Consider the following 18,321-nt stretch of genomic DNA (forward strand, 5'->3'; position numbering starts at 1 on the left):
ATGTTTAAGAAATGAGATGAAAGTTTATTGATCCAACAGGGAAATTAATTGATTGATGCAGCAACAGGAGAAAATACAAAAAAAACGTGGAAACAAAAACAAAGAATAAAACAAATAATATTAATAATAAAACTATGAGCTTTTGACATATTTACAAAAGAAAAAAAAATACTGAAAAATAATTTAAAAAAAAAAAAGAAAGAAAGAAAAAAATAAATAGATAAATAAATAAAAATAAGAATAATTAAAGAAATAAAATCCAAAAAATTAATAAAAATAAAATAAAATAAAAATGAAAAAAAATCACATGTGTCATTGGTTGATTTACAAAAGATGGAAAAAACAAACAATAAAACAAATAATATTAGTAATAAAACTCTGAGCTTTAGATATATTTACATAAGAAAAATAAATAAATAAATAAATAAAATAGTTAAAAATAAATAAAGTACATAAATAAATAAATAAAAATGAACTTTGAAAAATAAATAAAACAAAAATAAAATAAAAATAAATAATAAGTAAAATTTTAAGAAATAAAAAAAATACAAAAAAAAAAAAAATCCCATGTGTCATTGGTTGATTTATTGGTGTCTACGGTTCATTAAAGTGTGTTTGGGTCTTCTTTCGTGATCATTCAAACCTTTAATGGATCATGTTGTTAAAAAGAACCGAGACATGAAATCCGATTGGCTGTTGAACCCTGTGACCCCTGAAGGACCCGCCCACCAGCCACACTAACCAGTCCCCATGCGTGTTCTACATTTACTGACTCCACCTGACATCTGACATCCAGCGGTGTGTCTTGGGTGGGGGGGTGGAAGGTGTTGGTTTGGGCTTTAGGTCGACTCCCCCGGTGACATAAGGGGGCGTGGCCTCATCTCCACTGTCCAACCACAGAGCTTTGTCATGGAAATGCTGCTCGTCTGCTTGTGGTCTGGGCCACAGGGACTCGTTAAGTTCCAGGCTGAATGAGGACATCTCAGCCCCCCCCCCACAGACGCCCCACACACACACACACACACACACACACATATATGATCCACAGGAGACACACACACACCTGCTCCTCAACACCAGGCGTGTGTCGACACATCACACACTGTTTTTCCCACGGACGCAGAGATGCTTAAACAGGACGAACATGAATATAATCAGACGGAAAATAGGACACAGGAGGGTGAACCATGAAGTTAACCCTTCCATGTCTGAGTGTCTGGACCCCAGACTCCAACACAAATGGGTCAAATTCCCCTGCGTTAAAGTCAATGTGTTTTTAGGACACTTTTGGAATTTATTTCATGTTAAAAATAATCATTTGTATTACATTTTGGTCCAAAAAAGAATGAGTTCATTTTTGCAATTTTTTGGAGGGATTTTTTTCATTTGTTAACTATATATATATATATATATATATATATATATATATATATATAAAAGCAAAGTATATATACTATATAATATACAATATTGTCACTGTCAGGTGTAAACCTCATAAGTCCAGTTTTGTCCTAAAATTATTCTACTGGTCAGTCTTCACGTCAGCCTGATGGTTTTAGAAATATTTAACCAATATAAGTGTTGAAAAAGGCTTGTGACTCCATCTCTTAACTCTATTCGTTCATTTAAAATATACATCACTTTTCCAGTTTCCTGAAAAAACATTTTAGACAAAAGAGGTTTCCACCCGACAGCGATGATATATGATATTTATAGTTGAGGTGTCAAACTCATTTTCTTTCAGGTTCCACATTCAGCCCAATTTGAGCTAAAATGGGCTGGACCAGTAAAAGAATGACACCGTAACCCATAAATAAGGACAAATGCAAATTTAACTTTTTTTTTAGTGCAAAAAAAATTAATACAATTCTAAAAATATTTACATTTACAAACTGTCTAAACAATAATGCTGTGAATAACATGAAAAAACTGAAATTTCTTAAGAAAAATAAGTACAATTTCAACAATAATGTAATCTTTTTTTTTTTTTTTTTACATTAAACCAAGAAGAATATTTGGAGTCATAATTTATTATAATGCTGTTATTTTACTGTGGATCATGTTGTTCTGTTTGTGGAACCTGAACCAGCTCAACATCCTTGACTGTTCATGTCTTCAGTGTAATATTTGCACTTTGGGCCACATTAGAACCTTTGGCCGGCTGGTTTTGGCTCACGGGCCACATGTTTGACACCCCTGATATGTAGTATTAAAGTATACAACAGCAATAGAACAATGTCAACATCCGATTAGTTAGAGAGAGAGAGAGAGAGAGAGAGAGAGAGAGAGAGAGAGAAAGAGACAGAGAGAGCGCCTCATTTGGTTTAATGTTCAATGAATGAAAGGTTCAGATGTAATTCTATTGTAAATAAATGTAGGTCATTTTAACCCATCTATGGAAGCTTCAGGTAACAATACAAAAACTATAATTACATAAAATCTATCAAAGTGAACAAAAAAAGGTAATGTTATAATGGCAATAACATGTTTTTTGAGGAATACCTGGAAAATGAAATAATTACAACTTTGTATTATAAAACATTAAAATAAAACAACCTCATTGGGTCACTTTGACCCATTTATGGACGCTTGGTTTAGTAAAACAAAAACTACAATTTCATAAAATCTATAAAAAATAACTTAATAATTTTAATGTCATGATGTCAATAACATGTTTTTGAGGAACACCTTAAATATGAAATAATACCAACTTTTCATTACAGAGATATTACAATAAAACAACCTCATTTTTGACCCACTTATGCATCTAAGGTTTAAAGGATGAAGCTTTAGTTTGTAGAATATGTTTAAATTAGAAACACCATAATAAGGATAAAATATTCATCCTTAGGTTCCAGCTGGTTTCCTTTGGGAGGACGATGGTACAGACGAGGACGTTCATTAACATGTAGAGATAAAATAATTAGGTCAGAGGTTATTTGACAAATCAATTAAAAAAAAAAAATCAAATGTAAATGTTTCAGTTATTGTTGGTGATTGTATCAGACAGTCACAAAACAGCACCTACAGAAACATCTGCACAACAGCCACAGGATAATGGATTCATCCTCCACTCCTTCCATCATATTTGTCATTTTTCATCTTTCCTTTCCTGTCTGTTCTATTCCTTTACCTCATTCCTCTCATCCACCCTCACATGCACAGCCTGAAATGTCCCTAAAATGTCTCTGAATCTAAATATAAAGTGAATAATAAGAAAAAAAGAATCTCTGTAATTTTTACCATGTAAAAATATATGACTTTGCACCAGTCTTGTCAAAATCTAGACGTGCATGCACAGAAATGCAAGAAAAATATTAACAAGAAGAAGATACAACTATAAAACTGGTAAGAAATAAAGATAAGAGCATCAAAATACAAAATAAGAGCCAGGAAATCAAAAAGTGTAAACACTGAAAAACAACAAAATAGACTAAATAGAAGCTTTATTCAATATAATATGGCTTTAAAATCTAGATATACACACATAAAAATGTTTGTTAAAGTGAAATAAACCTTTATTAGTTCTACAATGAGGAAAAGTCAGAAAAGAAATTTTTTTTAAAAATATTTATAGTAAAGTGATATGAAAAATGAAACTGCTGGTATGAAAAAAAACTGCTGGTAAATTAAAAAAAAAAAAAAAAAAAAAAAAAACTGCTTGTAAATTAGTAGAAAAACTGCTATTCAAAAAAAAAAAAACTGCTGACAAAGAAAAAAAATGCTGGTAAATTTTTTAAAAAGCTGGTAAATACAAAAAAAAATGCTGGTACACTAAAAACCACTAGTAAATATAAATGTTACAAAATTTGCTGGTAAATAATAGTAAAAAAAAAAATGCTGTTTAAAAAATGCTAGTAATTTTTTAAAATTGCTGGTTAATTTAAAAAAAATGCTAGTAAATAATACAACATTGCTGGGAAATAAAAATAAAAACTGCTGTTAAATTAAAAAATTCAAACCTATCATAACAGTCCAGTGTTAAAATTCTGAGTTATTAACATATAAACGTGATCCACATTAGATTTGTTCTGTTTTCTTGACTTCTTAAGCTTTCTTTTTCATATCACGTCACTGAGTCAAACTGCCGTCCGTCCAACCGGGTCGAGGTCAGAAGTCCCCCCCCCCCCCCCCCCCCGCCTTCTGTACACAGACCCCCTCTGTCTTAAATGTCTGTTTCCCGGTCGTTGGCGGCAGATGCTGCATCTTAAACAAACCCTGAACACACATGGTCCAAACAGTCTGAACAGGGTCAGAGGTCACCACCAGTTATCCCCTTTCTGACAGTCAGTAAACACAACACGGCCGTCAGACCACCAGATGACCCAGGGTGCCTGAAGGGCCCATGACTGACAGGGGCCCCAGAAAATAGGACCAAAATAGAATGATCGGCATGTGTCACCAAAAGAGAAGGACAAGTGTGTCACAAAGTCGAAATGAACATATTTGGTTCTTTAGTTTAGTTTAGCTTACTTTAGTTTAGTTTTTGGTAAAAATACAATAAAATCCACTCATCCTGAACCCGTTTACATCCACACTAAAACTCTGATCAATATCTGATCTGTGGAGTTTTCTGGTTATTGTTGATCATAAATCTGTGTTTGATTAAACTGACAGTGGGATTCCTCAGGGCACCGTCTCAGGCCCCATCATTTATATATTTACATTAATGTATTTTCAGATGTAGGTCAGTAATCAGTAATCTGATTATAGCAGTAATCTGATTATAATCAATCAGATCAACACCTGGATTTGTCCCAATACTCTGATGACTTCATGCTTGTATACAGGTTCATCTGATTTTTTTAGTTCTTTTACATCTGAACATGTAAAAAAAAAAAAGGAAAGAAAGAAATCTGAAGTGATGTAGTCAAGTACATACTTCGGAATAAATCCAACAATGGACCAGAACATGTAAACCATTATGATATTTCTGAAGTGCATGTAAACACATCAGATCTGATTATTAACAGTTATTGGATTTTTATGGTCATGTAAATAAAGAAGGACAAAAATAAATAAATAAATAAATCATAAAAAATATTAATACAATGTCAAAGATGTTGCACCTCTGTCATAAATCTTTCAAAAAATTGTAAAATCTTTTGTAAGTAGAATATGGATATTCTGATTATATTGGTTTATTATATTGATTATATGATTATATTCTGTTTGAAATTATTACTGTCAACGTACAAAGTATTTAGTTCCAGAGGTGCATGATTCTTTAATGTCATAGAACATTGGTTAAGATGAACAGACTTACAACTTATTGGATCGATAGTTTAGTTTTATTTCGCGCACATAAAATCATCAGAAAGCAAAGAACAATCCAACACAGACAAACAACATTTTCGGTGCTCAAAAAGGAGTTGGAGGAAGTATAACTGATAGACTCCGCCCCCTTTCTACAAACTTATAATTAATTGATTCAGCTTCCTTTGCTTTGCTTTTTTTTTTTTTTTAATTAATTATTTATTTATTTTTTCTTTTTTTTTTACATTTTTACAATAACACAACACATCCATTCACTTACACTTTTTAGTCCCCTCACACACAGATTTGCATAATCAACCTTTTTAATATAAACTATAATAATTAAATGCACTTTTATTGTTTATCACAAATATAATCATTAATAAATATGATGACATATCCTAATCATGATAGTCTGTGTTAATTTATTAACTACAAATAGGAAATACACAATAATATCTTATTGTATGCATTCTTTTATATTATAACTAGATATTCACTTATTCAGATAATGTTCTATATTTTATTATTACAGTTTAATTACTCATCCTTTTGAATACCCAAACTGAAGACGACATTTTAAAGTTTTGATCCAGATTATTCCAAAGACGTAAAATGAAGTAAAAGATGGCATAAACATTTTAAAAAAACACACAAAATAGAATTAAAAAAAGACACATATAATAGAATAAAAAAACACATAAAACAGAAAATTAAATTAAAAACAGAGCACACACACATTTAAAATACAAATAGAAAACAGAGCAAAGTGCAGATAATAGTAATACTACTAATTAAATAAATAAACATAGAAGAGGAGGAGACATAACTGAATTCTAATCAGATTATTGTTACATTACAGTAATTATTGTGTTAAAGAGGCATAAAATATAAGTTTGTTCTTCTTTGTTCATACTTTGTGGCATTTGCTGACATTTAAAAGCAGATTTTCTTTTTCTGTGTCTCTTTCTTGATTTTGTGAATGAAATATTATTTTTTCCACGGGGCCCAAATCCCTCGTGGCCCCTCTGTTCATAAACCCACCGCTCAGATAGAATACGATGGGATTATATCACAGTTAATTAAGTGTTTTTTTTTCGGAGTGTGTCCAATTGATTTCTGTCTTGTGTCTCTTTAGATCATGCGTTCCATCAGAGTTTGTTCCTTCACACACTATTTCAGGGTTCATGTGGACGTGTGGCCTCTTCCTTTATTTCCTGCGTCTGTAAATCCTGTGTTTCTGAGTCGATGCGGTCGAACTCTTTGGTCTCCTTCGTGGTTCAATCCAGTTTCCAGGATCCGGGTAAAGCTGGTCCAGAACCCTCGGGCCTTTCATGCGTTGTGTTCCTGTGATAAATGACAGTGTGCAGGTTGAATGGTGCTTCTGCTTTGACCCTCAACACAGACCCTCTTTTCTCCCATTCTCATCAGGAGGCTAATTACCATGTTCTGTGGAGGAGCCATTGAGCTCTTATTTAATCTGAGGCTCAGATGGAAGAGGAGGAGGAAAACAAGCCTGGAAAATGAAGCCTTTTTTTCTCAGGTCGTCCTCTACATCAGATCGGATTTAGGCTCCGTTTGCAGCTCATTTGGAATCGCAGTCATTTGGAAATTCACCACAGATTTAAGAAAGAGGAGCCTTTTTTTGGTGAATTCTGAGTCTGGAATAAACAAATTTCTCTTTTTCCTCTAGTACATTCCTACAAATATTACAATATTCAACCTCCTGAGACCCAAGAAAGTACAAGGTTTGGCTTTTTTAAAATCCAAATTTTTTTTTTTTTTTTCAGAACAGAGTACACAGGTATTCAGTTGTTACAGCCAAGTTGTATGAATAGATGCGTGTCGTCATCTTAGCACATTAAGACAGAGAAGAGTAATACTAAAGACAAATAAAATAGAAAGTAAACAAAAACCAAAAATAATCCCCACTCACTGCCAGCGAGCTTTCGAGTATCGGTATTAGCCTGTCACAACAACTTACTTTGCCGTCCACACTGAATGAACAAGAATTTAAGATAAGTTTAAAAGTATAAAATGGAAAAAGAATAGTTTAATAGTTTAAAATATAATCAAAACAAAGTGGCATTTAAAAAATGGCTTGCAAGAGAAAAAGAGCATAAAAAATATTGTGTAAACTATCAGAAGTAAATGGTATACTGCATGTGCAAAACTGGTGAGATAAACAGTATGATATATATATATATATATATATATATATATATATATACACACACACACACACACACACACACACACTCTACCAGTCAAAAGTTTTAGAACACCCCAATTTTTCCAGTTTTGTATTGAAATTCAAGCAGTTCAAGTCCAATGAACAGCTTGAATGGTACAAAGGTAAATGGTGAACTGCCAGAGGTTAAAAAAAAAAAAAAAGGTAAGGTTAAACAAAACTGAAAAATAATGTACATTTCAGAATTACACAAAAAGGTGAACATGAAATGGGTTAACAACTTAAAGCAGTTCTGCAGCAATGGAAGTTGATCAAGCCTTGAAAGTTGGTGCTACCAGTTCCTCCAGGTGTCCCAACGTTTTTGAATTCCTTCCAACCCCCTCTGTCTGCATAAAAGTAGTGTTGGAACACACTTTGGTACCATACCGTTGTGAGCATTATTTGAACAGTATTGTACTGCAGAAAGTAGTGTGTTACTATAAAAATGGAAAAGAGGAAAAGGCAATTAACGAGAGAAGAGAGACAGACCATCATAACACTTGAAAATGTAGGTCTTTCCTACAGAGAAATTGCCAAGAAAGTCCAGGTGTCAGTAAGTCCAGTTTCCTTCACCATCCAAAGGCACTCAGAAACTGAGGGAAATGCTGACAGGAAGAGGTCTGGCAGAGCCAAAGACACAACAGAATCAGAAGACAAGTTTATGACAGTCAACAGCTGGAGTGAGAGGAGACTGACAGGACAACAGCTTCAAGCACAGCTCAGTAGTGGTCATAGTAAGCAAGTCTGAGTTTCAACTGTGAAGAGAAGACTTCCAGTTGCAGGTTTGATGGGTCGGGTTGCAGCAAGAAAGCCACTGAGACTTCAGAATAAGAAAAAGAGGCTTGGCTGGGCCATGAAACACCACCAGTGGACTACTGAAGACTGGAAAAGGTGTTATGGACTGATCAGTATTGTAGTTGAAGTGTAAACACTGTGAACAGTCAGTCTGGCTGTTATTGACTCCTGTCAGCTGTTAGTGGAGGCAAAGGCAGAGTTTCTCAGTCTGAATGTTCTGTACATCAGACTCCTGTAATGGCATTAAAATGCAAATTAAGGTGAGTTATTGTAAAGGGAAAATGTCAAATACATCCTTCCACCTGCATCCATCCTCCATCACCATATGCATTTGTAAAAACCATGGACTAAAACAACAGGATGACCTGATTCCACTGGTGGAAAATGCCCCCGACCCCACACTTTTTGCTCTTCACCCACATCAGATCGTGTCTTTCTGTGAACTCTGCTCAGCCTCCGTGGTCACCTACTGTGAAACTGAGAGGAGAGGTTTTTGGCACAATCCTTTAATTAGTGCCGAGAGGGCTGGAGATGATGAAAACTGGGATCAGGTGTCACGGTTTAATAGCGGAGTCTTCCTGGCAGAGCGTGGACTCCTGACTGCCAGAGCCTTTCAGACACAGCGGAGGGAATGTGGGCCCTGGCGCTGGTTCATCAGATCATGAGAGTGGGGCCGGGGGCATCTTTTACAGCCCAGTATCTGTGTTTTATGGGGGTCTGGGCTGGGTTTGGGGGTCTGCAGGGTGGTGGGTTCAGTCCAGGATATTTCCACTGGATTCTTAAAGACTGGGAAACACTCGGTGGTGGTGGTGTGTGTGTGGGGGGGGGGTAAATAACTTTGCCCTCCGGGGGGCGTTCCATTCAGTTTATCTCCTCTCTTATTGGCCGCAATGACAGGCATGTTCAGTTTTCTCGTCCCTCCGCCTTTTGCTTTTGCATAAATTAAGGGTGGGGGGTCACAAATGGGCTGATGATAAAGAAGGATCAGAGCTGGTTTTACTCCTCCAGGGTCTTTACAGGGACGATTCTAAACTGTTGAATAGAAGACGGTTTAACGAGACACTGTTTTACAAGATCTGAGGCTACGTTCACACACCAGGTCTTAATGCACAATTCGGATTTTTGGGGGAAATCCGATTTTTTTGTGTGCTTGTTCATATTCTACATTAAATGCGACTTCTATCAGTTTTGAGTCTGAACTGAATGTGACCCTGAAGTGACCCACATGCACTAAAGAGGTCCTGATGGAATACGAGACCACACAGATCCACACTGCATTTATGGAAGTAACACTCCTGGGACACAAAACTGTGACGTTTGTCACATTTCAATGACATAGAGGTCGATCAAATGCGACCTGGTCATTCAGACTGAAGTCGCATTGGAAAATATCAGATCCGTATCAGATTTAGGACCACATATGAAAGTGGTCTGGGTCAGATTAGTGCTGTTCAAACTGTCTTTAACAGATCAGATACAGGTCACATATGGACAAAACAAACAGATTTCGGCCACATTTCAATCAATCAATCAATCAAACTTTATTTCTATAGCACTTTTCATACATGGTACATGTAGCACAAAGTGCTTCACAACAAAACCCCCCACAGTCCCGCAGTTGCAAATAAAAATACAAGCAATCAAAGTAAAATTTATAGTAAGAGTTTAATTAAAAGCTAGCCTAAAAAGATAAGTTTTAAGTTTACTTTTAAAAATATGAACACTCGCAGCGGACCTCAGGTCCTCAGGTAGGCTGTTCCATAGTTTGGGGCCATAAAAGCTGAATGAGGCCTCACCATGAGTCTTAGTGTGGACTCTAGGAACAGTTAAGAGATTACTACCTGAGGACCTGAGGGTCCGAGAGGGGTCATATGTTAAAAGCAAATCAGATAAATAAATAGGGCTAAGACCATTAAGAGTTTTAAAAACCAATAAAAGCACTTTAAAACTGATCCTGAAGCTCACAGGGAGCCAGTGCAGAGACCTGAGCACTGGTGTTATATGCTCTCTCTTTCTGGTCCTCGTCAGCAGTCGGGCTGCAGAGTTCTGGAGCAACTGCAGCGGTGCAATGGTCTTCTTGGGAAGACCAGAAAGGAGAGCGTTACAGTAATCAATTCGACTTGAGACAAAAGCATGTATCAAAGTCTCTGCACTGGCTCGAGAGAGAAATGGTCGTACTCTGGCAAAATTTTTTAAATGATAAAAACCAGTTTTGGTGACAGACCTGATGTGTGGCTCAAAGCTAAGCTCACAATCTAGTAAAACACCCAGACTTTTAACCCTCTCAGAGGAGCCGAGTGAATGGGTTTGGAGCTTAGCTTTGAGCCTCTCCCTCTGAGCCTCAGGACCAACAATTAAAACCTCAGTTTTGCCCTGGTTGAGCTGGAGGAAGTTTGCTGCCATCCAGGACTTAATATCTAAAATGCAATTAAAAAGGGTGTCGATGGGGCTGAGGTCATCCGGAGACACGGCAACATAAAGTTGAGTGTCATCAGCATAACTATGAAAGTTAATTTCTGTGTCTCCTGATGACCTGTCCTAGAGGCAGCATATAAAGGTTAAAAAGGGTTGGACCTAAAATTGACCCTTGGGGAACATTTGTCTCTAGACTGAACATAGCCTAAATCAACGATATGTTTTTCTTCAGTTTTCATTCGTCCAGCTGAAGAAACAGAACATAAATCTGTATTAATGCACTTCCATCATACTCCTGCAGCTCAAAGTGGATAAATCAGAGCTCCGTGCATGTTTCATGCACCATAAACTCAGTTTGCATTGACAGGTTCAGAGACGTTCATACTCACATGTAACAGACGATCATTCACAGAGTCAACGTTATTGATTAGATGAGACTGTATGATGGGATGTATGGAGTTGGACAGACACAGAGATAATCAGTCTGTCTGCGTAGAACAGAGACTGTTTGTGTAGATCTGTTTTTTACAGATGTACGAGTATAAACACAGCACACAGAAAAGAGTAAATGATCCACTCAATTTGGATGGTTTTACCTCAAAAGAGTATTTTCGCAGCACAGAAGGTCATTTATGCAGTATTTTATTATAGGAGATGTTGCAGATTTCCAAGAACTAGAATAGAATAGAATAGAATAGAATAGAATAGAATAGAATAGAATAGAATAGAATAGAATAGAATAGACTTTATTGTCATGATGCTAGTTGTACAAATGCAGTTGCAGGTGGTCTCACCAACACAATAAGACACAAACATATATATAATAGTGAAGTATGTGTGTATTAGGTGTGTAGTAGGTATGTAGTGTGTATTAGGTGTGTGGTAAGGTGTTATAGGAGGGTTTTATGGGAGACAAACAGATATTTAATTGAAAATACAAAATATAAAGCATCATGACTGATATCGACATCTATTTATAGACCAGACTGATGAGGATCTGATTTGGTTTGTTTGTTTGTCTCTTTGTTTCTTTGTTTCTTTGTTTCTTTCTTTGTTTCTTTCTTTCTTTCTTTCTGTAACTTGTTACTGAGTTTATTTCTTTCTCTTGTTTTCTTCTTGACGTTCAGCTGAATCTCCTGGTGCATTCTGGGAGAAGCTGCAGGTGCTAGGATCTGTTGTTCCCGTTTGCATAGTTGCATAAAGACAATCTGTCTGAGTTTGTGTGGGTGTTTTTTTTTGTTTACTGTACATTCATGCATCAGTCGATCAGGTGACTGGTGTAATGTTTGGTCGACTGCAGAAAAACAGAAGGAAGTGGAATAAACATCCTTTTCCAGACGTTTACCTGCACTCGTCCGTCCATCAGACTGTGCACCTGTGTGTGATGTCATCTCCAGACAGGTACCGGTGTCACATGACCTGGTCTTCTATCAGAGCAGATGCTGCTGCTGCTGCTGCTGCTGTTTGCAGACAGTCCACTGGCTCTGCCCTGCTTCGAAGGCAAATATTGTGACTCACTGTAATGGGGCATGATAGAGTTTCACCATAGGGGTTCTTCCTTCACGTTCCCAGGCATAAAAAAGCACAGAAAAGGCGGCATTATCGCCCCATTTCTGCCTGTTTTGTGTTTGTTTCCAGGTTCTTTGTTTATCATTTGAGGCTGCGATGGCTGGAAGTGAGTTGAAAAGTAATCTGAGATGTTTTACAGTAATTAGTCGTCTTTGTTGCTGCTGTGGAGACTGCAGTGGCGGCTCTGAATGGGGAAGGGGTTCTGCTGGGAGGGTTGGGGGGTGAATGAGGCTGAGGAGGAGGAGGAGGTGGTGGGTGTGGGTCTCTTCTTTTGTAGCTTTCACTTCTCCCTCTCTGCGCCGCCGTCCTCAGAGGGAATGGGCCCAGGCAGCTGTCACTTAACATGTGAATGTTTCAAGGACGGCCCAGGGGTCTTTAGAAAACTCTCCTTTTTTTGCCCCCCACCCAGCCCATTTTTCAAGCAGGAGCGGCATGGAGTTCTCTGAGTCACAGTCGGACCCAGAGGAGGGGCTTTGTCGGAGGAGAAGGGGGAGATGGTGAGAGTGAGAGGGGGGGAAGAAGGTAAAAAGGGGGGGCCCTTTACCGCCCAGTCCACCGGTGCAGGATCAACCTGAACCGGATCCATCTGGGCTCCATGTGAACCCGGTGTTGGCTCTGGGGGCCGAGGGAGTTCAGCTCAGCCGTTGGAAGACATTGTCTGTATTTGGGCGCAATCTATCCCATGAACAGGGAAAGAATTCCTCTATCGCTGCTCCCACAACAAAGAAGAAAGGGAGAGGAGCAGAGCTGGTGGGAGGAGAAGTGAAGTGAGAGGAGGAGGGAGGGAGGGAGGGGGAGTAGGGGGGAGGAGGACATTGTTTGCCTGTGACTGTGGGCAACGGAAAAGCATGAGTTATCAGGGCATGTGTGAGTGTTTAGAAAGTGTGTTTGCATGTGAACATGTGTGAGTGAGTGGACGTGACAGAGTGTGAGCAACTGCGAGTATGAGTGTGTTTGTGGAGAGGCTTGGGTTCGGATGTTGGAGCTCGGAGGCTGTTCCAAAGGATGCTCAAACAAAGCTGGATTTCTCTTCTTTCTCTCCTGTTCTGAATGGCGACCGAGGACTTTGCTGAATTCCTTTACTCATGAGGTCGGGCTCGGCGCCGCTTCGGGGGTAAGTCGGGTTCAGGCCAGCTTCAAAACCGCCAAAAACTGCCACCGACGCAAGGATTGGCTCAGGCGGAGTTTGCTTTTTGGACTTTGCCGGTCAGTGATTGAACCAGGGAAGCATGTGACAGAATGAGCTGTGACTAAGGGGGTTCAATAAGACAGAGCAGGGAAACCGTCCCGTAGAAACAACATCCTTATGAATGGATCCGTTTGGAAGTAGCTGGATTTGTTCGTTTTTTTCGACTTTGAACTGGTTTCTGGGCTCGTTTCAGGTATTTTTGTCAGTTTTCTCACTGTTTTCTTGTTCCTTTCTTTGAGGATAGTAGGGCTTGACCTTGTACCACATCCTACCTTAAAATGTTATGAGTCTCATGGGTGGATGCACAGCTGCCATCTTTCATTAGAGACCACTACCATGATTAGCACAACACCCAGCAGTGACACAACCTTCCATGGGTCTGTACTGTTGATGGAAGATTAGTATTCTGCTGCTAATTACGAATTCACCAATAAAGTGCATTATAAAAGTGGGTCAAGAAACTAGGTCAATCAATGCAAAAAAACAAAGTGAACACCAGGTCTTTTTATCTTCAAGTCTTCCATAGTAAGACTTTTAGGAATTAACCCTGACATGGATTTGGTCCATGGATTTGTTCTTTTTTTTTTTTTTTTGACTTTTAAACAGTTTCTGGGTTCATTTCGGTTTTACAAACAGGTATTTCTCTCTGTTTTCTTGTTCATTTCTTTGAGATCGTAGGGCTGACCTCGTACCACATCCTACCTTAAAATGTTATGAGTCTCATGGGTGGGTGCACAGCTGCCATCTTTCATTAGAGACCACTACCATGATTAGCACAACACCCAGCAGTGACACAACCTTCCATGGGTCTGTACTGTTGTTGATGGATGATTATTATTCTGCTGCTAATTACCAATTCACCAATAAAGTGCATCATAAAAGTGGGTCAAGAAACTAGGTCAATCAATGCAAAAAAACACAGTGAACATCAGGTCTTTTTATGTTCAAGTGTTCCATAGTAAGACTTTTAGGAATTAACCTTAACGTGATATTTCCTTCCCTTTAATATAATAAGTAACCTTAGATTTTCTTTTTATACTATGATTCTAATTAGATTCATCAGGAAATGGAGTGCAGCCACGTATCATAAATCACTCTTGAGAGCTGAGAGAGGGTCGGCTTGAACTGAGGGCCATTTCAGACTAGGTTAAGTGATGGGATGGTTAGGTCATCTGCAACATGAGTCACATAGAGCAGGTTCTCTGGTTGCCGGTTCTCTTTCTAGTCTGGCCGAACAAAGGGTTGCATCATTTTCAGAGGCTTTTATTGGCTTTGGATCTGGGAAAATGTAGGTCATGTGAGGGTTAAGAAGTGGCTAAAAGAGAAGTGAATTGGTTTATTGAATTAAGGCGGATGTTGTATGATGTGTATGGCCTGTTTTTACCAGCGTCCAACTTGTATTTCCATATTTGTTTTTAACGAATCCTAAGCACGTGCTCGTTTGCTGGTAGTATTAACCATTTGCTGCAGAACCCAAGCATGTAATTTAGCAAACGGCCACACATGCAGAGCTGTAACCAGACACGACACGCCCTCACTCTTAAATTGTTAACCCATGTGGACACGGACCACAGAGCCTCCTCAGGAGACGCTGGGATCTGAGATAACCGGGTAATCATTGATCCTGAGGAAGGGGCTTTTGTCTGGGCACCACTCTGATCCGACGCTGTACTCCCCATGGGTCTATGCATGGCATCATCTGCTCTGCACTGAGATTCATAGAGGTAATTACTCCCCTAATGCGCATGGAGGCATCACATCAAACCGGATCATTGCTGAGACTCATTTAGTTAAAAGGCAAAGTATAATTTGTTTCATATGTGGAGGTCACCAGATTGGATTTGCAGCATATTCTCCTTTGGCTGTTCTTTCATTTCTGATTAAAAAAAAAAAAAAAAGCAGCAGACTCAGCATAACTCAACTCCCTGAAAGCATATTGCAACTAAAATCACTGAAGGAGACATAAATGCAAAAAAAAAAAAAAAAACTAGAAAAGCACTCAGAAAGCGCAGACCTCCACCAAAGCAGATCAGTCCCCCCCCCCCAATCACCACCAAAATTTAATCATTTGATCCTTGTGCCAGTATCAACATTTCCTGAAAATTTCACCCAAATCTGTCCCTAACTTTTTGAGTTATCTTGCTAACTGACAAACAACTATATCACTTTTGCTACACGTGATGAATCAATCTTCAGTATCTTGTAGAACCTGTTGGGGGCTTATTTTGTATTTTTTTTTTACCAAGCACTCTGACCATTCATTGTGGAGTTACACATACATATGTCGAAAATATCCTTATCTCCCAATGATAAAGAATCCTTTTAAAAATTCCTGGATCCAGACGGTGATCCAGACCATTCCCAAAATCGAATCATTTGTTACTCATCCCATTTCGGACATTTCCTGAGAATTTCATCAAAATCCGTCTGTAACTTTTTCAGTTATGCTGCTAACTAACCAACCACCGAACAAACAAACCCTGGCAAAAACATAACCTCCTTGGCAGAGGTAAAAATTCCAAACATCCTGTAACTTGAAGAGCCAACATCCCAATTTCCTCTCGTTGACCCACATTGGCCCCCCCACAGGTCTGTACTCACCAAGCGTGACCTGAGGTGACCTATGTGATTCTGAATGGACCAGTACAACCCCGCCTCAGGGGGAGGATCGGACTCGACAGGATCCTCCCTGTGATCCCCTGATGGGTTCCCCTCTGGCGGGATAATTACCCTCACCTTTAACCCGCCTGTCACAACAATACGCTGAGCTCAAACAGGCCGACACACATTCAGAATATCACTCATATGTTTTTGGGTCAAATAGTCAGAATGTTTGACAGACGTAGGTGTAAAATCACAGATTTTCTTGAGGGTTTTGCAGCCTGAGGTTCTGCTGCCGTTTACCGTCACCTCCTAGAAACAAGGCGCCGTCTGCGTTTTTATGGCTGTCATATTCCATCAGGTCCTTAGCGGGTTTTCCCGGCGGTTTTCCAGGCCGAGTCGGAGAAAGCGTTGGCAGTTTGCCACGGTCGTACGTGCCAGGCCCAACAGTGGGATCCTCGGCAAGCCTGTCACGTTGATTTCTAAGCCCAGAATATTTCAGTTGGTGATGGGAGATAGAGGGAGCATGTGTGCATGTGGTCTAAAGGAAGACAAAGGGACAGGATGGTCCATGCCAAGTGTCTCTGCTGGGTCTTTGGCGCCAATAAAAGGGCAACGTTGGCACAGAAAAGAAGATGAAATGAGAGGCTGGTTTCATTTGGTCTCATTGTGAATATTCTGGTTTTAAAGAAGGAGTCGCAGTGATTTCTGTTGGTTTGATGTGAACCTTGTCTGATTGTAGGTAGCTGAAGGAGCTTCTGCATGCATGGCCACAGGGCCTTACCTCACCTGTTACCTCACTAGCCTCTGGGCTGAAGGATTATGGGTAACCTCATCAGCCGGCCCAGCTGCCTGGGTCAGAAGTCCAAGCATGTGAGGTCAGACGAGAACTTCCTGAAGGAGTGTTACCAGCGTCGGAGGGAGTGGCAGCCGGTGGAGCAGCATGGGGAGGCCAAACAGGAGGAGGCTCTGAAAGACAAACCCAAGGAGGATGCAATCAAGGAGACAGAGGAGGAGAACGAAAAGGAGGCGCAGGAGGTCGAACGTAAGAGGGAGGACGGGACTCATACTCCTGTTTCAGACAAACTGCTGCGTAGCTCCCCCGCCTCCACCATCAGAAGCACCAGTACTCTGGACAACGCCTGGCACAGCACACCGTCACCCATAAAAACATCCCGTAATGGGACGTTAACGAGGATAACCGTCCCTCCGGAGTTCACCAGGTCCCCCCTCACCCACCTGGACAAGACAGCCGCCGAGAGGAGGGCCAGCTTCCAGAGGAGGGACTCCAGGGAGGGCAGCCCCTGGTCCTGGAAGACCGTGGCCTCGCGGGAGGTGACGGAGGTGACGGAAGTGACCGAGACCATCGTGACTGAGATCGTGGAAGTCACCGAGTATCCGTCAGGGGATAAAGGAGGCGACCCGGTGGTGACCAGGACCGTTAGAGTCCTGAATGGAGTCGCTGAGGAGCTCGCTGAGGTGGAGAAAAGACCAAATGATCTCATCTGTTTTTCCATTTCCCATCTTATTTTCTTTTCAACTTCACTTTCGCATTCTGATCTGTCTTGTTTGCCTTGTCGGTTTCTTACCTTTCCTGTCTTTCCTACCTTTTTCTTTCCTTCTCAACAGTGATTTTATGAATTGACAAACGTATTACCATCTTTATTTTGCAGCTCCAAAGCAATGGACACTCAAGCTCAGACCAGGATTCCAGTCTGGATCGATGGAGAGTACGTCTTTCTGTGAGATACAACAATAAAGTTAACTCTCCCTTCATTTCTTTTGTACTAATATTCTTTTTGTGTTTCCAAAGGGAACGAGATCCGCCTTGGCTCTGAAAGATGCATCTACAGATTCTACTGAAACTTTCCTCCAAAACCTGGAGACTCTGCTCACATGGGTCTGTGAAATAGAGGAGCTCACAGCCAATCAGAAGCCCCCATCTTCAGAGGTCAAAGTGGTGAAGGCTCAGCTCCAAGAACAGAAGGTGTGTGTTATCAACAATCACATCATTCCACTTCTTCCAAAAAGTTGTAAAGCAGTAGACGGAATCCACCTGAAGAGTCTACCTATAGAAAACGGGCTGAGTCATGGAAAACAGTCAATTGCTCCATTCAAAAGATAAATGTCGTAGTATTCACCGGTGAATGGGCGGTGTCCATGTATACAATGCACTTCTTTGTGGATTTTCCCAGGGGACATGAAAAAGGCAGGGATGTTTTTCACCTTTCACACCCATTGTTGTTTGGTAGAGGTGAAACCTGCC

General features: G+C 39.7%; 1 protein-coding gene across 1 annotated transcript in view; it reads left to right on the forward strand.

Annotated features, from left to right (window-relative positions):
* The first annotated feature begins 13,104 nt into the window (after positions 1-13,104).
* Positions 13,105-18,321, forward strand: part of macf1b (microtubule actin crosslinking factor 1b) — a 48,272-nt gene continuing 43,055 nt past the window's right edge. The window contains exons 1-4 of the mRNA XM_030158902.1: positions 13,105-13,379; positions 16,799-17,534; positions 17,729-17,785; positions 17,869-18,042. Of these exons, the coding sequence (XP_030014762.1) occupies positions 16,878-17,534; positions 17,729-17,785; positions 17,869-18,042 (888 nt within the window). The 5' untranslated portion in view covers positions 13,105-13,379; positions 16,799-16,877. The remainder of the gene's footprint in view (positions 13,380-16,798; positions 17,535-17,728; positions 17,786-17,868; positions 18,043-18,321) is intronic.

The sequence above is a fragment of the Sphaeramia orbicularis genome, chromosome 16 (assembly GCF_902148855.1).
Source record: "Sphaeramia orbicularis chromosome 16, fSphaOr1.1, whole genome shotgun sequence".
Lineage (NCBI taxonomy): Eukaryota > Metazoa > Chordata > Actinopteri > Kurtiformes > Apogonidae > Sphaeramia > Sphaeramia orbicularis.